General features: G+C 35.4%; 2 protein-coding genes across 4 annotated transcripts in view; one reads left to right on the forward strand and one right to left on the reverse strand.

Moving 5' to 3' along the window:
- Positions 1–9,143, reverse strand: part of LOC136032916 (glutathione S-transferase 3, mitochondrial-like) — a 32,921-nt gene extending 23,778 nt beyond the window's left edge. For 2 of the 3 annotated variants that reach the window (XM_065713377.1, XM_065713375.1), the window contains exon 1: positions 8,802–8,848. In XM_065713377.1, the coding sequence (XP_065569449.1) occupies positions 8,802–8,833 (32 nt within the window). In that variant the 5' untranslated portion in view covers positions 8,834–8,848. Of the gene's footprint in view, positions 1–8,801; positions 8,849–9,052 lie in introns of those variants that run through there. The other variant, XM_065713378.1, reaches the window with a different exon arrangement.
- A 4,420-nt stretch (positions 9,144–13,563) lies between these two features.
- The window catches only part of LOC136032917 (coiled-coil and C2 domain-containing protein 1-like), a 61,044-nt gene continuing 50,363 nt past the window's right edge, over positions 13,564–24,244 (forward strand). Inside the window, exon 1 of the mRNA XM_065713379.1 lies at positions 13,564–13,680. Coding sequence (XP_065569451.1) covers positions 13,594–13,680 — 87 coding nt within the window. The 5' untranslated portion in view covers positions 13,564–13,593. The remainder of the gene's footprint in view (positions 13,681–24,244) is intronic.

Raw genomic sequence — 24,244 nt, forward strand, 5'->3', positions numbered from 1 at the left:
AAGAGAATGAGGGTTTTTACTAATGAAGAAAAATCAATCTTCTCTGAAAGATGTGGAGTCATCAGTGGTGCCTTGTGGGTAGCGTCTTAGGACCTACCCATATATATATATATATATATATATATATATATATATATATATATATATATATATATATATATATATATATATATATATACTACAAGCAGATATCAACAATATTCAAAACTGGGCAACAAACAGCATGGCACATGACCTTCAATATTGACAAATGTAGTGTTATTCATTTTGCCAAGTTCAACCAAGGTTTCAAGTATACTATGGTCTATCCAGCTGTAAACAACATTCAAGAGCTGCGAAGTGTGGATGAAGGAAGGGATCTTGGAATCAAAATTGACAACCAGTGCAAATTCCATTCAAACTGCAAGAAGACTATGTCTCATGCAAACTCTGTCCTAGCATTCTTGAAAAAAACTTTATCCAGTAGTTTTCCCTATGTTTTTGTAAGATTATACAAGGCCTTTTTCTGACCAGTGCTTGATTTTGGAATATGCACAGCATCACCAGAATATAGGAGTGAAGGAGAGCTTTTGGAAGGGGTGCAAAGGAATTACAAATGCAGTAACAAAGATAAGAGACAAGCGTTACAACAAACATATGAAGGAGCTGAAATTATATACACTGGTTTACCAACAATAAAGAGCTTATGTGCTTAGGACATACAAGCTTACTTCACAGGAAACCCCCCAATTCATTTGTCAACTTCTCAAAATATTGGCACAGATAGGAGGGGACATTCAAAAAAGCTATTTAAACTATCTTTCAAAACTCAACAACAAGAACAATTTTTCTCCTGCCATGTAGTAAACCACTGGAATAGTCTCTCAAATAGGCCACAACAGTCTCAGCACCCAATGATGAAGCTTTTAAGAAGTTATTAGATGTCAAATGGAATGATGTTCCCAGGAAGTGCCAGTGGAATGCATGTTCAATCATTTGCATCCTCAAGTATAGAGCAATCACAAATCATGTAAATTAAGATGATTACATTTTGATTCCTTAATGGAGCCCTAAAAGGTAAAACAGTCCATAGTAACCAAATAAAAGTAATCAAAATAAAAGCATGTTTCTAAAAAAAACTGCCTTGCAAGAAAAAATTACCACCTCAGGAATGGTAGGCTAATTATTATTTCTTAATCTTGACAGTAAAATATTATTTTTAAAACAAATTTAGTTAAAAACAGCCTTAAACCACTCAAAAATAATATCACAGCAAAATTTGTATCATTTTGAAGAGTTTCTGGCTCTTAAAAAATCTGTAAATTTGTTTCCATAATAAAATTATACTATTAAAACTAATGAAAATAATAATTACCATTGCTGAAGCAACTGCAAAGGGCAATTTTTTCTCACAAGCCCATTTTTTCTTAGAAACAGAGCTTAACTTTCGGTTTGGCTACTATGGACTGTTTTGAGCCCTTTTAGCCCTCTAAGGCTCAGAATGTAATCTTCACCAGAAGTAGTTACTGAATTATGAAAGAGCATAAAAAAGGGATCAGGTGATGTATTCATTTCATCCTAAAGGTAAAGGGTAAATTTGTAGTTGACTATATAATTTGGCTAGGATGAAAGTGAAAATAACAATTGATGTTTTTTTTTATGCTCTTTCATAATTCAGTAATCACTTCTGGGGATAATTGCATCTTGAGCCATTGACCCCAAAGGTATTTCATTTTTGTAACCACACAACAACACAAAGAACTTATCAACTTTAGTAAAAGTATTAAAAGTGGTTAAAATCATATCACTAGTTTATAAGTAAGTTGTTCAAGAGTAATATATTCCAAAAATACTTATTTATACCAACTCAAACCTCATTAATTAGTCAACTCAAATATAAACCATTTTCCTATCTTTTCAATTTAACTGCATGTTTTTTTTAATGCTGTCAACAAAAATAGGGCTGAAATTTGTGATTCAAAACTTTTCTGTCAACAATTCAGAGTATATTCCATCTCAGGGTATACATTTGCACATTAGGGGGTGGGGGTAAAGTTCATGGTAAATTTGCAGTGTGCCATACAATTTAGCTAGAAAATTGAAAACATCGTTTGAAGCAGTACTGTCATTTACTTGAAGTACTACTTAAGTAAATTTTTCCATTACTTGTACTTGTACTTAAGCAAAAACTCTAGAGTGTACTTATTACTTGATACTTAAGTAAGATTACGAAATACTTATTACTTAAGATACTTTTAATGTACTTGATTTTCAAATACTCCACCATGGCACGAAAATTTTGTGTGTGTGTGCTTTGGCAATGTACAAGAAAACAACACCTTTAGATTTAGAGCAAACTCAGATATAGCTTTTGTGTGTCTGTGCTTTGGCAATGTACAAGAAAACATCACCCTTTAGATTTAGAGTAAACTCAGATATAACTCCATGCCCTATTTTTGGATATGAAATAAGGTATTTGTTTTTGACGAAAAAAATTATAGTATGATTAACACTTTGCTTAATTTTTGTTTATATAACAAAGAAAATTAAATTATTTCACAGTTCACTGGTCGACAGTGAGCTAAAACCCCTTGTTTTGTGCTAAATGTTGCATACTGTAGTCCATTTGGGCTTATATTTCTGACATTAGTGTTTAAGTTTTGTCATCTTGTCAACTGAACCAGATTTCAACCATTTCATCATCTTCAGGACCACATTATTGGTAAAAGTACTGAAGCTATGAATATTTGCCCATTTAATGTTGTCTGCAATAAAAAAATCTAGGGAATTCTAGCTGGATCCAATGCAGTGGTATTTTGTCAAATTCGTTCCAGTAAATTCAGGTATTCAGATGAATAGACTTCAGATTTGTCACTCCATTCATAAGTTATAGGCCCTACTAAATTAAAGGAAAACTCAACTTTCTTAAGACTTTAAACCCTCTCCCCCTCGCCCTATTTGAGATAGGGTTGTTGATACAAGAGCTTGATATGAGCCCTGATCTTAGGCATCTTTGGTCTAGTTTTCATTTGGATCCGTTACTCCATTTGCAAGACATACTAAATTAAACAGAAAACTTAAATTTTTCAGGAATTAAAACCCACTCCCCCTTGTTAAATTTGAGCTAGGGTCATTATCTCAAAACTTGATATGTGTCATGGCCTTAGGCCTCTTTGGTTCAATTTTCATTCAGATCCATCACTCCAGTCGCAATTTACTCTGAATTAAATGAAAAACTGTTCTTAGCAGGTAAAGCCCTCTCCCCCCTGTTTTATTTGAGCTAGGGTCTTCATCTTTCAACTTGATGTGTCTCATGATCCTTGGCACCAAATCTGGCCATCAACATTTTCATCCAAATCCAACCAGCAGTTCTCCCCCTATACGTGATTACACAGACGGACGGACAGACAGACAGACAGACTGTCCGCCCGTCTGTGCAATCGAGTATAGCGGGAGAACCACCAGTCAGATTTGTATTAAAATTGAACTATTTGGATTAAAATTGAGCTTAATTAGGGTGATGGGGCTTTAAGTGTTAAGAACAATTCAAGCTTTTCATTTAATTCACTGTAACTTGCAAATGGAAAGATGAATTTCGATGAAAATTGAATAAAGATGCCTAAGAGTATGATATGCATTGAGTTCTGAGATGGAGACCCAAGCTTAATTAGGGGGAGGGGGCTTTAAGAGCTAAAAAAGTTGAGTTTTTCATTTAATTCAGTGTAACTTGCAAGAGATTGATGATCTCAGTGAAGATTGAACCAAAGGTGCGTAAGACCATGACAGGCATCAAGTTTTGAGATGAAAACCCTAGCTCAAATAGAACAAGGGGGAATGGGTTTTAAGTGCTGAAAAAAGTCAAGCTTTTGGTTTAACTTAGTATAACTTGCGAATGGAGCAACAGATCCAAATGAAAGCTACACCAAAGATGACTAGGATCAGGACTCATATCAAGCTCTGATATCACAAGCCCCATCTAAAATAGGGCGAGGGGGAGGGGGTTTCAAGTTTTAAGAAAGTCGAGTTTTCCTTCAGTTTAGTAGGGCCTATAACTACTTCCATTCATGGCTTGCCCAAAGCCTGGAAATAACCCTTTTCCAAAATAAGTCATACTAAGGCCAACCTTCAACCAAATATTCCATCCCTAGAGAAAAATTACTTTGTATGGCACTAGGTATTTAAGAAGTGACATACAGTGATTGCAAATTCTGTTGGTCTGTCAGTCCTGGTCTTTCTAGTTTAGGCACTTCTAGATAAGCTAGGACGATGAAATTTGGCAGGCAATTCAGGGACCAGACCAGATTAAATTTGAAATAGTTGTTTCGCCAATTCGACCATCTGGGGGGGGGGGACAGATAATTTGGAAAAATTAGATCGAATCTTAATTAAATTTGATATTTAGAAGGCTATCTTGTCTCGGAGCTCTTATTTTAAATACCAACCGGACCAGGTGACATTGAGGGGAGGGGGACCTAAAATCTTGGAAAATGCTTAGAGTGGAGGGATTGGGATGAAACTTAGTGGGAAAAATAAGCACAAGTCCTAGATACGTGATTGACATAAACAGAACAAATTCACTCTCTTTTTGGGGAGTTGGGGGGGAGGGTTAATTCTGAAAAAAATAGAAAAAATAAGGTATTTTTAACTTATGAAGGAGTGATCGGATCTAGAATTTCATCAGATGAAATTTCATACTTAGAAGGACCTCATAACTCAGATCCCATGTTTTAAATCCGGACTGCATCCAGTTTCATTGGGGGGATTGGGGGGGGACCAGAAATCTTGGAAAACGCTTAGATTGGAGTGATTAGGATGAAACTTGGTGGGAAGAATAAGCACAAGACCTAGATACGTGATTGACATAACCGAAATGGATTCGCTCTCTTTGGGGGAGTTGCAGGGGGTGTTAATTAGGAAAAATTACAAAAACTGAGGTATTTTTAACTTAAGAGTGGGTGACTGTTCGTGAGGTATTTTTGAATTTGATATTAAGAAGGAACTCATGTCTCCAATCTCTTATTTTAAACCCCCGACTAGTTCTGGTGACATTGGGGGAGAATTGAAGAGGGAACCAGAAATCTTGGAAAATGCTTAGAGTGGAGAGATCGGGATGAAACTTGGTGGGTAGAATTAGCAAATGTTGTAGATACGTGATTGACGAAACCAGACTGGATCCACTCTCTTTAGGGTAGTTAGGGGATCCAATGCTTTGGCGAGTTCAGTACTTCTGGACATGCTAGGACAATGAAAATTGGTAGGCATATCAGGGACCTGCTCAAATTGACTTGATAAAGTTGATTTCCCCAATTCAACCATCTGGGGGGGGGTGAAGAGAGAGGAAAAATTAGAAAAATGAGGTATTTTTAACTCGCGAGTGGGTGATTGGATCTTAATGAATTTTGATCTTCAAAAGGACCTTGTGTCTCAGAGCTCTTATTTTAAATCCCGACTGGCATTAAACCTCTGATTTTTCTTTTAAATTAATTTGTTGATTCTTATAATTTTGCTGGAGCTCATGCCATATGAGCTCTTGGCTCTTCTGACCTCATCACAAGTGCCATATGAGCTCTTAGGTCTTGTTTTATTCCTTTTTTCTCCGAAGATTTTCGATTTAGTCTCATGGCTTTTGCCACTCCCTGGTGTGAAAACTGCGGCTAGAAATAGATAGGTTGCAACTTCTGCCATATTGTCTTCTAGTATATTTAAATGTGTGCTTGCATCATGCCTGTGTCCCCTTAAAAGTTCTGTTTCTTATGGTAATATTGGTTTGTCTTCTGTTGCATATGCAAACGACGTTCTTCTTGTTGCCCAGACTTGCTGTGGATTGCTTTCCAATTTTACTATATTAGCCAATGAACTATCTAAGATTGGACTGTCAGTTCATGCATCTAAATTGGAGTTTATTGGTTTTAATAGCCCTTATGTGGTCACTCCATTCATTGCTGGGACTGCAATTCTGCCATGTTCTTCTTTAATTGGTTGGTTTGGTCAGTGTTTTGGTCCAACACTTTCCACTACCTTTTCATCCCTAGTGAATCAAGCCATAAAAGACCTACATGTCATTTATGGGAAAATATCCCCAACAAAAGTCATTACAACCACAACGGTTTGTGCATGATTTATAACGCTTATTGCGCCCCTTTGCTTTTATCAGGCATGGCTCATTTCAGATATTGCAAATTCCTCCTCCGGCTTCCTAGATGACACCAAAACAGAAAAATAATAGCCCAATTTGGTTTAATAGATATGCCTTCTTGGATTTGGTCTTCCAGTGATGATTTATGTAAAAAAGACTATCTACTTTATTCACGTTTATGACCCTCTACAGCTTTTTTTCCATATTGATACTGGTTAATTAGTCCATGTTGTCTTTTGTTAGTTTGAATTTTTTTCCCTTGCTGTTTATCATTTTGTTTATTTATAATACTCTGTACTTTGTGTTTTTTTACACTTTCATGGATAATGAAGTTCATTCATTCATTCTGCAGTTTGACCAGCCGTATGAAATGCGTATGAATCAGCGGGCTTGCTGCAGGCCCATGATTTTATGATATATGTTTGTAGACCATTTTACCAACCATCTGAATTGACTACAGAGCATGCAGCTTGCTTGAGTGAAAACCAGCCAAAGGATATAGATGCCATACATTTTCATTACGCATCTGAAATTTAACTTGAAAACTTGAGGCAGTTTCCTTGTAAAGGTGCCCAGGGCAAGACATGTCATCAAAGTGTCAATCAAGACTTCATTTTCATACTCTTCTTTTCTTTTAGCTCGCTGAGAGCCAGCAACCTTCAGCTAGCTGCCAAAAGTGTGGATTTTTGCTGCTCTTTTTTATTGAGCTTTGATTTCTCTTAATAAAAAAGTCTGCAACTGACTCACTTGGCTCCTTACTTTTAAATTTGAGTTTTTTTGTTGCTAAGATTTTTACTTATTGAATCAGAGAATGAACTACTTTATTACTTTTTATCTGTTTAAAGTCAATTTAAAGTTTATTTTTCAACTTTCAATATTTTTTCCACCATTCCAACATGTTTCAGAATAACCTTGTATTTTTTCAAACAAACCAGATTTGACTGAACACTAATCGCCAGAAGTTCAACTCTGTGTGCACTGTATTAATCCTGTCATGTAATCTGTCTGATCCAATCAGAAGTTTTTGACTTCACTTAATTGTTTTGATAGTCTTTTTCTTTCAAGCCATTGTGTTGAAAATTGGTTCAGATTATTTTTTGGACTTTGTTGGGTGTCTACCAGCCAAACAAGGAAAAACAAATAATTTTGATATTTTTTTTATCATTCCCACATGTTTCAGAATAACCATGTATTTTTTCAAACATGCCAGATTTGACTGAACACTCATCACCAGAAGTTCAACTCTATGTGCACTGTGTTAATCCTGTCATGTTATCTATCTAATCCAATCAGGAGTTTTTTGACTGCACTTAATTGTTTTGAAAGTCTTTTGCTTTCAAGCCATTGTGTTGAAAATTGGTTCAGATTATTTTTTGGACTTTGTTGGGTGTGTAACAGCCAAGGCGTGCACTGTGTTAATCCTGTCATGTGATATGCCTGATCCAATCAAGAGTTTTTTGACTACACTTAATTGTTTTGATAGTCTTTTCCTTTCAAGCTGTTGTGATGAAAATTGGTTAAGATTATTTTCTTGGACTTCATTGGGTGTGTACCAGCCAAACAAGGGAAACAGTTAAAAACACTAAACAGAAATTCTGGTTCTTGATAAAGATTTCCAAGAAAGGAATGACAGGGGACATTTTATAGGCAAGGGAAGGGGTTAAGAAGCCTTTGGAATTGCTTTAATATATAATTATTACAATATATTATAATAATAATATATACATATATATAATATATTATATATAATTATATATATTATATTATATAAATACAATATATATACATATACTACTACTACTACTCACTGCAGCACCAAGCCGCCTGAGGCCAACACAGCCATGCACACTCCTCCAACCTAATCTATTTAAAGCCTCCCTCTTTACACCCACCCAGGAAGTTCCCATTTCCTTTCAATCTTTATTTATGACATCCTCCCAACCCAGACAAGGACGACCTGCTTTCTGTGTAGCCCTAGATGGTTGGCCAAAAAGGACAATCTTTGGTAGTCTGTCATCCATCATCCGTAGAACGTGGCCGAGCCATCTCAACCTTTCTTTCATTATAGCCCCAGAAAGCAGGATTGAACCACACTTTTTGTACAACCTACTGTTTGAAATACGGTCAGTCAGCCGGGTACCCAGAACAATCCGTAGGCAATTTCTCTGGAAAACATCTAGTAAATTTTCATCTGCTTTTTGGAGTGCCCATGTTTCAGAGCCATATTTGACCTGTCATCACTGTAGCTTCCAATATTCTAATCTTGGTATGTAGACTTATCTTTCTATTCTTCCAAACTTTTTTTAACTGTGAAAAAACACCCTGAGCTTTAGCTATTCTACTTTTAACATCTTTGCTGCTCCCACCATCTTTACTAATAATACTACCAAGGTAACTGAAGCTCCCAACCTGATCAATCTTTTTGTTACCTAATGTCACCTGTTCATCTTCACTTATTCCTAGCCTTAGTGACACTACAAATTTACCAGATAATGATCCTTATGAGCCATTGCTGGCACATAGGGCATTAAATCAATGTTTCAAATGCTGTGTCTTTTTTACAGGGACAAGCAGCAAGCTTGTTGCCCAACCCTGCTGCAGCAGGCATCAAACTCTGGGCCCTGTATTGCCAAGCAGAGCATCAGTCCACTATGCTACAACATGGTTGCTTTCATCCCAGACTCACCTAAATTGTGTTATCAGCAACAAATTCACCATTTTCTTAACAAATATTCTTCTTAACAAGCCCAATTCTAGGTTTATTTTCGCACGTTAGACGGTAAAGTAGTCTAGGCTACACTAGAATTACTGTCAAAATATGTTACATAAACAACACAATCTATAATAAAGTTAGTACTGTTTTCAATTCTTGGCATATACCCATCACTTTAATGGACCAATTTATAGTCTAAATGCGTTTACTGATAGTAGACTCACCCTGTCATTTTTCGGTAATTTTTTACTCTTCTTTTCTTCTCTGACTTTGATTCAAAGGCGGAATACGCATGCACGTCTAGCTACGTTTCCTTTTTTAAGGCTGGCTCAGATGCTAATGGAAATTGCCTAGAAATTTCGATCCGTGCAAAAGGAAAAGAATTCGAAAAATAGGTGCGAGACTTAAATAGTGACCAAGATCACACTGCCCTTCCATAATGAAATGAACCAGAAGTAGAAAAATAGGGAATTCTTTCATAATAAAGGGGAGTTTTAACCTTAAATGAACATTTCAACCCCATATCCAACAGCCCTCCTCAGCAAAACAACCAATGAAAATAAAAAATAAAATTACATTAAAATACAACCATTAAAACTGTTTTAAACAATCCTAGCTTCCCTATGTCAGGAAAGTTCAACCAGGTAGTAGAACAACCTGTAAAATTTTTCATAAAATCCAACTTCTTGTTTGTGTTTAAGAATAATTAAATTTAAAAAAAAACAGGTTTTTTCACCTGATAGCAAGGAGCACCAATACAATTTAAGACGAACAGAAATTATTACGTGTATGACAGGGATTGCCCTCTCCTTAACACCTCGCTCTTTACGCTGAAGTTTTTAGTGCTTTTAAAAAAGCTTCCTATTGTTGTAGTTAAACGACTCTTGTATTTCAAGAGTTCGTCTTAATGAATTGGAATAAAATTCAAACTTTAGCCTAAAAAGCGATTTTTAAAGAGGGGGCAATCCGGCTCATACATGTAATAAAATTTAGTTTCTGACCGTTTTAAAGTAATGCCAGGAAATCTAGGCCCACCTCCACGGAAAAATCTTTGTTGCCGTGGAAATATCCTCTAGACAATTGAATCCTGGTGAAAATTTACCCCGGACGATTACACTTAACAACTTCACGCTTAAAATGAGACGGAAAAGAGAAAGCAAGACATTTAAAAAGAATTTGTAAAGAAATTTTGGCAAATCCCTAAGTGTATGATTTCCCCTAAGAAGTTCACCCCCTGGAAAATTTCCTCCCAATGGAAAATTCTCCGGTGGAAAAACCCTAAGAAAAATTTTTGCCCCCCCCCCACCCAAAAATATATGCATATTTTACAATAACAAATACTACTTGTAAAGAACTGGCAAATGTTATGACTTACAGACCATTCCTCTGTGGCTGCATATGCGTGTATGCGTGTGTGGGGGGGAATTATGTTATATCCAAAGGCATAATTATTTCAAATCTGATAAGCAGAATGGCTATATCAAAGATCTCATTGGATGACTTTAAGAAAAAAGGGGTGGGGGAGGAGGATAGACTATCCTCCAGTCTTTTTTATTACATAAAACGGGCACTAGAACTTCTAATTTCCGTGCATCTGAGCCCTATCAGGACCATTATTTCAGGACCATTGGGTTGTTACGATCACCCCTGGGAAAAAAAAACAAAAGAGAACAAACAGACAAATAAACATGCATCCCTGATCTTTATTCTGGCAAAAAATACAAAATTCAACACAAAATTCAAAATAGGAGCTTGAAACCACTACAAAAGGGTTTTCTGATAAGCTGAATCTCATGGTGTGATTTTCATTAAAATTCCAATATTTTTAGGGGGTGTTCTTCCTCTTTTTAAAAATTAGGCAAATCTTTTCAGGGTAATAACGTTTAATCGGTAAGACTAAACTTAATGAAACTTATATATTTAATATAAGCATAATTAGCAGATTCGTTCGAAATATGTATAAATATAAAACTGCGTTTTTTATTTTCAGTCGCTATTGAGCCAGGTTGCTCCCTACTTATAGTTTGTTACCACGAACTATTTGATCATCTTTATTTGTGGCAAATGGTATTTTTCCTTTGCTAGAAAATCGGGAATAATTGCTGCATTTTAAATGCTTTTGCGCTTTTTTTGACGACTCCCGATATATAAAGAAAAATAATATTGGTTTCACTTTTTTTATATATTTGTTATTTATTGTGGAAAAAAGAGATCAAGATATTTTAGTTTTTAGATAAAAACTTACTAGATGCGAGATGAAAGTATTAATTTTTTCAGCTGATTCTTCCAGTATTTAAAAAGAAATATTGTTTACAGAAATCATCAGTAAGCATAGGGTTTGTTCCTTAAGCTAAATTTTTAAGTTAAAGTTCTTTCAAGATTGCAACATATTCAAACTAGACTGCAGCATAGTTCCTAATAGTGTTAAAATCAAGCTCTAGCAATATCGACAAGTTTTCACTAAAGTTTTTCTTTTATGTATCTTTTATTTGACTTTTTTGATGTTGGTGTTTATGTTTATTTCTAGAATAATAAGCAGCCCGTGGTGTCAAGCACTTAATAAGGAGCGAATCGAGGTAACTGCAAACAGGACTATAAAACTGGCATTTTTCTAACAAAATTAAATAAATTGGCTTTTCATGGTGAGTTCAAATAAATATAAGATTCATTAGGTTTTAAAATTACCATCTAAAAGTTACAAGTCAAGGAAATTTTGCCTACTTTTCAAGAAAGAGGCGAAATACCTTCAGCAGGGTGAAGAGGGGTCATCCTCGTTTTTGTTTCTTCAACTTTGTTCTTTTCTGGTTTTTACAAAAAGTGGGACTAAACAGGATTAGCTATTCATTGGTTTGTAGCTTTTTTTTGTGTCTTCTCTGTTTTATAAAGGTTTTCTGCTGTTTGACAAATTGTTTGTATTTATTAGATGAAGTTTATCCTCATTTTGAAGCCTGTTTTAGCTTTTTTAGTGATTGAATTTTAATTGCTTTTGGACTCAACAATAGAATATTCAGGAGGTAAAAATAAACATTTTGACACCTACTTTTCTTTACCTTTCATTGAGGTCAAAAAGCAGCTGAAGGAGTCCGGGATATTTGCAACTAATATTGAGAAGGTTTCATAATATGGAGACGAACATTTTGGCACCTACTCTTCTTTACCTTTCATTGAGGCCAAAAAGCTGCTAAAGGAGTCCGGGATATTTGCAACTAATATGGAGAAGGTTTCACGTGGTCATTTTGACGTTGACGGCCAGCCCTAGAGCCGAAGATCTTTTCAATTCAATGAAGCAGTTTTGAAGGGTAACAGTCCCCAAACAAACTTTGAACTGGCCAAATTCATAACTTGTTTGAATTCGTGAAAAACTACGAACATGTTCCCCAGCCTAAAAATATCAATATGTATTACTGATGTCTGATGTGATAATTCATTTAGTTTCTGTCCGTTTTGTGTTTCCTTTATTCTTTGATGGTAACTTCTGGTCGTCTAAGTCTGATTTATTATGGTGCCGGTTTTAAATTAGCTAAATGAGTCTTCCACACTTGCTTATTTATGATCTGTAAGCTTCATAAGCTCCGTGGCGTAACTCACTTAAGGTCCATAGAGTAAGCAAATTACAAAGTTGGGAAAATTTCAACTTAACATTAATGTGATTTCAATAGACCATGGATGAATAAGACTTTTAGATAATAGACTTTATTGAGGCAAAGCCTTTTTTTGTACAGTCAAAGGAACAAAATTATATCTATTTCAATTTGCTTCCTTAGCACCTACCATGTCTTTATATTTAAATATTGACTATAATACAAATCGTCTCTTCATCTTTATTTTTGAAAGTTAAATAATGTAAAAAAGCTTACGTTACAGAGCCTATGGAAGTGAAAGTGTGATGGGCAAAATTCCAATGCGAAACCAATTTACTTAAGCTCCGTAGCGCAAGCTGCTTAGCTTAGGCAACTTAGTGGTAATGTGAAACCGGGATAAGACTTTATTTCTACTTGTTTTATATTTTAAAATGACTCTATACTTTTCGTTGAAAAGTTCTTTTTATTTTATTTTTAATTAGTTTCCTGAAGGATCTACTCGCTATTAAGCTCATGTAACATTTTTAGCCACTCCTATGTTCCATATAGATAAATCTGAACAAAAGGTAATAAGATTCAGATAGATTTGAACAAAAGAAGTTGTTCAAATCTATTAAAATCCCCTACCATTACCTTCAGACATCGCCTCTAACAAAGCAGGAGAGTGTTTAATTTAGATAACCTCGAAGACCACACTGCCTTTCCATGACGAAAGTAAAACAGTTCAAAATAAGGATGATACCTTTTTAAATAATTATATATCTATTCACTGTCAATAAAAAGGTATCATCCCTATTTTGAACTGTTTTACTTTCGTCAGGAGAGTGTTATTTTTTAGTTATCACTAGTCTCAATTTTACTGGAAGTGAAGAAAACATCTCAATTGAAAAGAGTAATAATTCTTATTCTATTAGTGTACTCGGTGATCCTTATAACTTGTATTTCAGCTAATTTAAAATCTAATTATTTTTGCAATGTTAATAAAACAGTTATCTCGTGACTTCCGTGAATAGCTTTTCATTATTATGCTAAGGTAAGATGTATAGAATTTTGACGAAATGCTATGCGTCTTTGCAGTAAAAATGCCGAAAAATAACAGGGTGTAAGTAGTGATGGGTAATTTATCGTTATTGTGTTTTCTCACTTTCATTAAAGTTTTGGCAGCAGATTTAAACTTGAACACGATGTTCAATATTTTTAGTAGAGAAAAAGTCAAGAAAGAAAGAGAATCCCCTGCTCGTGGTGAAAGGAGAAGAGCGAATAACGATGAGGTTAGATATAATTCAATTAGGTGAAGTATTGTTAAAGATATGAGTCTTCACATAATTTACTTAGCCTACAATGGAAGTAAAGAACCTAAATTATTTGTTGCCTTTTTATGCTCTTTCCAAATTCAGTAGTTGATTCTGGGGCTTGGGTAAAATTCTAGTTTAGATATTTTGAAAAGGGGTGAGGTTAGGAAAAATGAAACTTTCAGTAATAAATCTAGGGCCAAAAACATGTCCTGGGAAGGTAGGCCATTGACAAGCTTCCATGTTAACCATCTTCTGGTTTCTAAGTCTTAGAAATTTGCTTAATTGACAGGTCTACACTTATTGAAATTTTCACAAACAACATATTACCATAATATTCAGCCTATCAGTTCCTTTTTCTCTTGTTTTAGTTTTGAAAGTACAATTCCTGCTATTTGAGTGGCCTAGAATTTTAAGCCACAACAATGTTTTTTCTAAATTTGGTAAATTTATTTATAGGTCTTTGAAACCTCCTAAATTGGGGTCAAGCAAAGTTGTGAAGCTGAAAACAGCTATTAGGCTATTTTACTTCATTTAAGCCAAAGATCTATTTTATGTGGTTGTCATTATTAGAGAAGTACATCCATTTTTTTGGCTTTCTAAAATCCTCTTCCAACAAGACTAAAAATGTGTAAAGTTGGCTTGCTTACAGGTAACATTACCTATAGGCCTAGAGTGAAGCTTATTTGTCCATGAGCCCTGCAGGCAGCAGGGCAAGGTCTATAATCTATATTTATTCAACAAAGAGTAATAAAACTAAAAAAAGCTCTCAAACAAGATTTATTAAATAAATATGTAATACAAACCTTGCCCTGCTGCCCACAGGGCTCATGGGCTAATGTGCTTCACTCTATAGGTAATGTTACCTATAAGCAAGCTCACTTCATGCATTTTACTTTGCCCCATGGAGGAGGAGGGTCAACCAGAAATGGATGCACTTCTAGAATTAGCATTTCTAAGTGCTCTAAACTAAATATTTACCATTTTCAACTTCACAACACTGAGATTTTTAAAGGTACCCTCTAGAGAGCAAAGGAGTGAAGGTACTCCAAAATACCTTCCCAGGACCTGCTTTAGTCTGTAGACCCATTCCTAAAAGTTTTAGCCTAAGATGTAGGCTAAAGTTAAAAATTAAATAGATTAAACATAAAAATAGCTTTTAAACAAGACCTGAAACAACTCTATGATATTTCAGTGCCCTGTTAACAACAAAGAAAAAGAAAGAAAAGAGAATGGTTTAAGCTATAGCCTAGGTTGGGGGCTATTGAGAGGGACATATGTTAAGAAAATAATTCTTACTTCATAATATGCAGAAGAAATTTAGCTAACACATTTTGGTTACAGCTCCACTATATTTTACTCTAATCCCCCCTAATTTGTAAATATAGGCTAGGCTATAATCCAAATTATATAGCCTATTCCCCATTCACCTCTTGTTTTTCTGGTTCTTGCTTTGTTGCAGTTGATTCAGTTTATGGGTACACAGGTTTAAACAATAGAGACATATGGTGGAATGTATGGGAAATGTATAATTTTGGCTAGCCTACATATTTCCACTAGGGGGGGGGGTAAGATATAGTAGAACTCCAGCCAAAATATATTAGCTTCAATTATTTTGCATATTATGAAGTAAAAATGTTCCTTCTCATTAGCCCCGATCCCAGACCTTTATACCCTATTTAGGATTTTCAGAAAAGGTGATTCCAATGTTATGTATTTTTTTGTTTAACTATGACATCATTTTAAGGGGTTTCAGGCTTTTTTTTAATTCTTACAAATTTATTTTCAAAATAATGTTTTACTATTAAGACTAATGGAAATAATCATTACCATTTCTAAATCAGCTACAAATGTTAATTACATATTTTTTAACTTCAGGCTACTATGAGCTGTTTTGAGCCCTTTTAAGGGCTTAAACTGATGAAGATGCTCAAAGAGTCTATGCCAAAAAACTTGCTGCTGATAGTTCCTCAGTACGCTTTCTTTTCTGACTTTCTCTATCAGCAGCAAGTTTTTTGGCATAGACTCTTTGAGCATCTTCATCAGTCATTGTAAACTTAAACATTAATAGATTTCTACATGAACATATGTCTTATATAACTTGAATGATGTCACCATCAAAGCAAAAATGATGGCAACTAATTTCATGACTTAATTTCAGAACTTAATTTCTGTGTTGACTGACGTCATGAAATTAGTTGTCGTCATTTTTGTTATGACGATGCTTAGTATATTGTAAAACACATTAATTTGGTTAATAATATACCATTTAAAACACCAAAATGAACATGCTGGAGTAGTCACTCGGTGAGAGAGGGTGTCAGAACAGAGTATGAAGGTCCCAGGTTCAAATCCTGGTTAGGCTAAAAAAGGTAAAAATCTAAATACTAAAAAAAAAAACTCAAAAAACTAAAAAAGGCAAAAACTACAAAACAAACTAAAAACTAATAAAAAAAAATTAAGAATAAAAATAAAAAAAAAATAAAAAAGATGAAAACTAAAAAAAAAAGTAAAAGAAAAAACGAAAAAAAACTAAAAAAGCTAAAAAAAAGGTAAAAACCAATAATAAACTGAAAAGAAAAAAGGAATAAAACTAAAAAAAATTTCATCTAAAAAACTAAAAAAAACTAACAAAGGTAAAAACTAAAAGAACTAAAAAGAAAAAAAAAACTAAAAAAAGGAAACAAACTGAAAAATAAAGGAGAAAAAGAAAACTAAAAAAATATAAATAAAAATAAAAAAACTAAAAAGATAAAAACTTCAAAAAAAACTAAAAAACCTAAAAAAATTTCAAAAATTAATTCTAAAGCAGGCTATTAGCCTTAAAATAGCCTATCTTCTTGAATTAAATCTGATAATATTTCTGTAATTGAATGTCTGCTACCATATTATGCATTTCTTAGTAAATTTAATAATTTTTGTACATTCCATGTAGCAAATATGCTTCACACAAAAGCTACTTTTATTAACCACTTGAACATTCAGGTATTAGCCTACACTTTGGGTTATTGAGAAGGAAACATGTTTTGAAAACAATTCTTACTCCATAATAGGCCTATGCAGAAAAATTCTAGTTAAAACATTTGGAGGCTCTTTTACTATACTTTACCCCCAATCAAACCCGCTAATGGGCAAATATATAGCCTAAATTATATATTTCCCATTTGTTTCTTCATTTCTTTACCTTAAATCACAGCTTAGAGCGATATAAGGATTATCCATCCTTGTGATGCTCCATGAAAAAAAGAATTTGTTTGGTGTAGATTGTGGCTGGTAGATTAGACTCTTGTGGAGGACTCTGCAGCTTCCCAATTGTAAAGGAACTCCTGGCAGAGCCATTCCCTATCAAGGTGGGACTTGAACATGTCAGTTGAAGTAGCAGAAACTGTTTCTTCAGAGAGCTGGTTCCACATATTGATGATTCTTTGGCTGAAGAAGTGGCTTCTATGTCTACTTGTGGAACGCTGCATAGAGAGCTTCAATGAATGTCATCTAGTACCAGAATGCAAGGGTTGTGCAAAGAGACTGGGAAGGGTGTTTTTAGAGAGGATTTTTCTGGTTAAAATAATGTCACTCCTTTTCTGTTGGTATGTCAGTGTTGGCAGCTTCAAACAATGTAGTCTTTTTTCATATGGAATTTTATTCATGTTGCTAACCATCTTAGTGGCATGACACTGGACATCTTCAAGCAGCTTCTTATCTTTTTTGAAGAAAAGGGGCTGCCAATGACATTCCAACCTCCAGGCGTGGATGTACAAGCGCCTTATATAACTTCATAAGAACTCTAGGGTGTCAGCTGGAGATGGTTCTTTTTATGGTACCAAGGGTTTTATTTGCAGAAGATGAAACAGACTTAGCATGGCTGCTAAACTTTAATTGGTGATCTACAATAACCCCAAGATCTCTTTCATCAGAAACAGCAGAAAGGAAGTTGTCTTGAAGGAAATACTTATGATGCTTGTTGTGTTTGCCAAAATGGATTACATGGCATTTGTCAACATTGAAAGTCAGAATCCACATGTTAGCCCATCTTCCTAGACTGTCAAGATCTGTTTGAATTGATTGCTGGTCAGAGGGAGTAGCCGCTTTTCCAATTAGTTTTGAGTCATCAGTGTAAAGGGTAATAAGATTTGAGAGAAGGGTGGGTAGTCCATCAACATAGAAGTTGAAAAGTGTTGGTCCAAGAATAGTGCCCTGGGGCACACCTCTTAATACAGTTGTGGGAGAAGAGAAATGAGGAGTTCCTTGTGAATCAAAAACTCTGACACTCTGTGATCTTTCAGAAAGGAAGCCCGCAATCCACTGTACAACACCTTCATTGACACCTGCAGCCTTCAATTTGATTATGAGGAATTCTTGACAAACTTTGTTGAATGCTTTGGACAGATCAAGAAGAATCATGTCAACAGGAAAGCCCTTATAAAGCAGTGTAGTCACTAATTCATATGTTTGGATGAGGTTAGTGTCCACAGATCTACCAGATCTGAATACATGTTGTGATGTGGAAAGGATATTATTGACCTCAAGATGTTCAATTAGAGCTTTATTAACAAATCCCTCAAGCACCTTAACAACTGCAGAGGTGATGCTTATAGGATGGTAATTTTCTGCTGAGTCTCTTCATCCCTTTTTATGGATTGGGGTTGTATAAGATGTTTTCCAATCATGCAGTAGTTCCCCATTTTGAAGAGATAGCCGGAGCAGCATGCACAGGGGGTAACTGAGAGCTTTTTGACACTCCTTAAGAAGACGTGGATGAACACTGTCTGGTCCCTTTGACTTATTTACATCAAGCTTCTCAAGGCTATTGAAAACCATTACTTCACTTACTGACAGATCAGGTATAGGGAAAAGCACTTCATATGATGGAGGATCTGGTGAGGAGGTACCTGAGTTTTGGGTAAAGGCAGAAGCAAATTGTGCATTTAGAATGTCAGCCTTATCTATTGGAGATGAGTGTAGTACACTGTGGTCAACAAGGTCAGGAATAGTATGATGATTTGGGTTTTTAGAAGAGACATGTCTCCAGAAAGATTTTGGGTTTAACTTGATCTCAGAAACTAATTTTTCCTTGTAAGCAAATTTCAGTTTTTTTTACAGAATCTGTTACATGATTCTGTACTGCCTTATAAATTGACAGGGTCTCCTGGTTCCTCTTCTTCATATATCGTTTCCAAGCTCTAGATTTATGGTTAATCAGCTTCTTAACTTCCCTAATGAGAAAGGGAAGTGTTTTGGGCTGTTTCCTAAAAATAACCCTGGAATGTTTCTTTTCAAGAGCAAGGAGAGTTTTTTTGAAATTTAACCACAACTCATTGATGTCACTGGTGATAAGCATTGACCAGTTTGCAGATGAAAGTTCCTGCTGTATTGCCTCATAATCGGTGAAAGTCTGAGGACGAAATTTAGGCAGAGGACGACTATTTAGGGACAACACAGACAGAATAAATAGATGGTTACTACTAGCAATTGGTGGTAAATAATCATTACAAATGAGGGAATCAGTATCACGCAATATGACGAGGTCTAACAGCAAGGGATTCTGATCAGCTCTATAGCGTGTAGGCTTATCAATAGTCTGATGAAGAAAATTATTTGATAGGCAAGATAAAAAAGGCAAGTCTCTACTATTAGATGAAAAATATCCAGTTCCTTCAACCCACTCAATTGCAGGAAAGTTAAAATCTCAAGTGATTATTAACTCAAATGAGCTAGGAAGGGATATTGAAGATGTCATTTCATCAGTGATAGTTTTGAGGGCCAATTCACTATCTTCAAGGGAAGGAGCACTTGGACTTCAGTAAACACACCCAAGAGGCAAATTTTTATTAGCAATGGACATATCAAGCCATACACTTTCAATCAAAGATATATCAGGCATAGTAGGATTTACAACACTAACCTGGATACTATCTCTTACATAAACACCAACTCCTCTTCGACAATTTGGGTGCTCTAAGTTGCTAAATAGTTGATATCCCGAGATCTGTAGGGATGTTTCAGTAACCACCAAAAAACTATGTTTTGGTAACAATTCAACAAAACTTGCAACATCTGCTGCTTCTTTCCTAAGAAGCACTCCAGATTCTAGAAGCTTGTTTGTCAGACAGTCAACATTGCTTGAAAGAACACAGAAAGTATTTCCAGAAAGGGGCTTCTGACTTGGGAAATTTGGCTGTTGAGACTCAGAGGTAACATCAGATATGGTACTTGAAAAACTTGAATCTGCTGAATTCTGACATGACACAAACAAATTATTAGACATAACATTTGAATTATCATTAGCAGAAATAACACTTAGATCAACATGGGAAACATTTTGGAGAAGGATTGGATGAAGCTTCACAAGAAATATCAACTGACGATTTATCAAAACGAAGCACTGGGGAAACAAAACTATTTACATGAAGATGTGATGATATAACTAGGTTTCCATCGCGGATTGGTTTGGAGGGGGCCAGGGTGGGGCTTCTTAACTGCGATGAGCAGCCTCGTTTTTTGGAACAATTTGGCCCTTGAAGATCATGAGGTTAGGCTCACCTGAGCTTATTCTTCTTTTCCACTCTTCAACTAAGGCCTTTCTCCTGTTTCTCTCTGTCTTGGATGCGTCACCACGAAATTGTATATCCTTGTGGAGCTCGCGGGAATGGTTGATGATTGACCTTTTGATGTCCAGGCTTGGGACAGTAAAAAGAACAGGAGGAGGGGCGTGCAGATGGCAGAGAGTTAGTAGGGATTGGAAGTCTTCTCATATTATTGATGTGAACCTCTCTGAGCTTAGTCATTGGGTTGCAGAGGGACCCCAAATGCAACAATGTTAAGGGCTCTACGTTGTCTGTCCCTTTCTTCAGAAAAGTGGCACTGGATCTCACTATCAAGATGCTGGGTAAGATTGGCTTTGATGCTTGTTGTCTCTTGAAGAACTACCGTCTGGACTTCGGAATGCATTTCAGAGAGCAAGCATTTTTTAGACACCTGGGTCTCCAGTGCTGACACTTGTGATTTTATCTCATTGACAGTTTGTGAGATTTCAGCTTTTAGTGATGTTTCCAAGTCTTTTAAAGATGCTTAGACAATTTCTTGAAAGGCTGCTTGAGATGGGATTTTATCAATGATCTTATTTTTCATGCTATTTATTGTAGCTTGTATGATATTCTCAACACTTAGATTTTGAGCATTAACAGATGTTGATCTGTATTTAAATGCTGGGCACTGGATACAAATATCTACACATCGGGATATTTTCGTGATAAGCAGATATTCAGGTTCAGGCATCTCGGTACATATCCACTTGTCACACCCATGACAAAGAATGGCATAAGTATCATTTTCTAATGCAATATCGCAGGCAAGACAATTTTCAGATCCTTTTTTCGGACTTATATGAGTCCTATTTGGTCTTCTACTTAATGTGGCCTTAATTTCGCTAGGTGGCGGCATGATATGAGAACAAAGTGCTGCCTTTTTTTTTTTTTAAATGCGGGAAAAAAAACTTTCAGCCAACAGATATCAATTTGTCACGGGGTTTTCAGAACTTGGGGGGGGGGGGGGTGAATTTGGACCTGTGGGAAGTGCGGATACTTGAATTGCCTATCCCCAGCAGTTTAAGGATGGATATCCTGCTGGTACCAATACGGCTCTTTGTGTTCATTATTGCTCTCTTCTGCGCAGGTTTCCCCAAATGTAGAAGATAAATGATTCAGCTTATGTAATCTGTGGCTTTATCAAAAACAGATACTTCACAACTATAGACCAGCAACACTGTATAATTAAAATAATGAAGAACGGGAAGATAAGCAATTCCTTGGAGAATTGAAAATAGAATGAATGGCCCAAAAGTATAAATATATCAATCACAGCACTGTGGTAGGTCCCTTAAATTAACACTTAGGGTAATACAAGATTAGGGATAATGCAAAAAATAAAGAAAAAAAGTTTTATCTCACAATTCTTCCAAGAAGAAGGCAATGAATTTATTATGAAAAAAGAAGAACAAATTAAATCAGGATTTATTCTCAACCCTAGAAAGAAGAGGGGCAAATGATCTGATTTTCAGGACACATGCATTGATTGACCTTATAGGTCTCATATGGATTAACGTAAGGTGTATCCTATGTTTGAACTGACGAAGATTGAAAAGCTTGAAGATTCGAACTTGGTAAAACATGTGACTTATTCAAGAGAGTTTAGAAAAAGTTTTTGACAAAAAAACAAGCAAGCATATAACTGCTGCATTGGTTCAAAAGTAATTGAATGTGATCTCAGCATTTTTGATTACGTTTAGTGATACTTCTATTGATAATAAAAACTGCATTTCAACAAAAGCACACTTGTAACATATTTTGAATTCCGTCCCTGAGCAGTGTTATCATATTTTTCAAAAAAGCACTGTAGTAGTCTGGCTGGATACAGAAATCAGCAGCAAACATCAGAGACAATCACCAAGAAAAGGTCTAGATTGCTGCAAAGCATGTGATATTGGGCTAAAGGATGATAGTTGTACCCTTTCATGCGATATGTGTGATGCATGGTTGTGCATTGAATGCATTGAAATGAGCAAGTCAGAGTATGATTTGTTTAACAAGATGACATGTCGTCTTGGGTCACTCTGGCATTGTCCTGTTTGCAAGCAAAAGGTCTCTGGAACTCAAGGAATAACACCCAGTGAGATCAAAGACATAATAAAGAGCGAAATTAGGTTTTCATTTTCAACAATCGAAACTAAGCTTCAAGATACATTTGAAAAACTACTGAAACCAATAAGTGATCGATTAACACAGATAGAAAAAGAGGTATCTGCCAAATGTTCTGTTGAGGATGTAAAGAAGCACGTCACTGCATCGCTCAAAGTCGAATTTGATAACCTTATTGAAAAATTGAAAAATGAAATAAAAAGCAAAGAAACAGCCAATGATATTCTAGAAGATTTGGTCATGAAGCAAAAAAATTTAGTTGTATTTGGACTTCAAGAGGATCCAAACTGTAGTACTAAGAAGAGTCAAAATGAGGTTGATTTAAAGCTCCTGAATCAAGTAATTTTGCAGAATTGCCCTGTCAAATGTTCATTTACAGTTCGTTTGGGAAGACTGAATAATGGAAAATGTCGTCCTATCAAACTGTTTTTCCATAGCCCCTTAGAACGTGATGCTGCTTCTTTCTTCTTGAGTGGTAACCTGAACACCATAAAATCCTCATATCCGACTTTTAACTTTTCTCATGATCGCACAAAACTGGAACTTGCTCAAAAGAAAAGGTATAATGCTCTGAAAGAGGAACTTAACCAAAAAGTGACAGCAAGAGAATCAGGTTGGAAAATTAAAGATGGAAAGGATGGTCTAGAACTTGTAAAGATAAGCTCTTTTCAAGGTGAAAATAGCTCGCAAATCCCTAGGGAAGTAGTTATGGAACAATAATTTCCTTGTGCTTTACACCAACGCAGATAATTTATCAAATAAAGTTGAAGAATTACAGTCATTGATGTCAGTGCATAAGCCTCATGTTGTTGTTATTACTGAATCTTTGCCTAAGAATTGTGCACATCCAGAAGCATATTTTCAACAGGTTGAAGGTTATACTTTATTAGTGAATTTTTTTTTATGTTCATTCGTTGCCGTAGTACACAGAAGTAAATGATCCTTTAGTACTGAGTATTAGTGAATGTTTAGTGGTTGATGTAAAATTTCCTAGGTCTACAAATAGTATTAGAATTGTTGCAGTGTATAGACGTCCTAGTGTTAATGAGCTATCTCCAAATAATAATGCAAATTTATTACAGTATCTTCACAATGTTTCAACAGTTAGTTCAAGGGTATTAGTGGTAGGTGATTTTAACCTACCTTCCATTGATTGGAAAAATCAAATAACCTCGCTTTCTAATCATTCATTTGAGGATCATTTCCTTCAAAAATTGCAGGACACGTACCTATGCCAACACATTCAGGAGCCTACACGATTTCGGGCTGATTCGAATCCTTCTGTCCTTGACTTGGTAATAACAAAATCTCCTGACGATGTTAGAAATATTGAAATTCTACCTCCATTAGGAAAAAGTGATCACACCATTCTTAAACTGTCGTTAAAATCTTCAGGTGATGATTCTACTCCTCAAAAACAGGCCTTTAAATATAATTACACTAAAGGTGATTATGAGTCTTTCCGAAATTTCATTTTATCACTATGTATCACAGAACAGTTGAGGGAAAATAAATACAATGTTAATGAGGTATTTGAGCTGATTCATGAGGCTTTGGTAGTGGGTCAAAACAAGTTTATTCCGACTATAGTTTATAGTCAGTTCTATAAAAATAGGCAAACTCTTCCTCGAGAAATTCTACAAGCTATTAGCGAAAAAAATTATCGGTGGCGTGAGTATATTAAAATAAGAAGCACTGAGTCATGGATAAGATATAAAAGAGCAAGAAATAGGGCAACTAGGCTTCTTCGGTCAGATCGTGAGGCACTTGAGTCTTCTATATTGCATCAGCTCAAAGTTGCCCAAAAAGACTTTGGAAATATATAAGAAAAAACCAGACTTCACAGTCCC

The sequence above is a fragment of the Artemia franciscana genome, chromosome 11 (genome assembly GCF_032884065.1).
Source record: "Artemia franciscana chromosome 11, ASM3288406v1, whole genome shotgun sequence".
NCBI classification, from domain to species: domain Eukaryota; kingdom Metazoa; phylum Arthropoda; class Branchiopoda; order Anostraca; family Artemiidae; genus Artemia; species Artemia franciscana.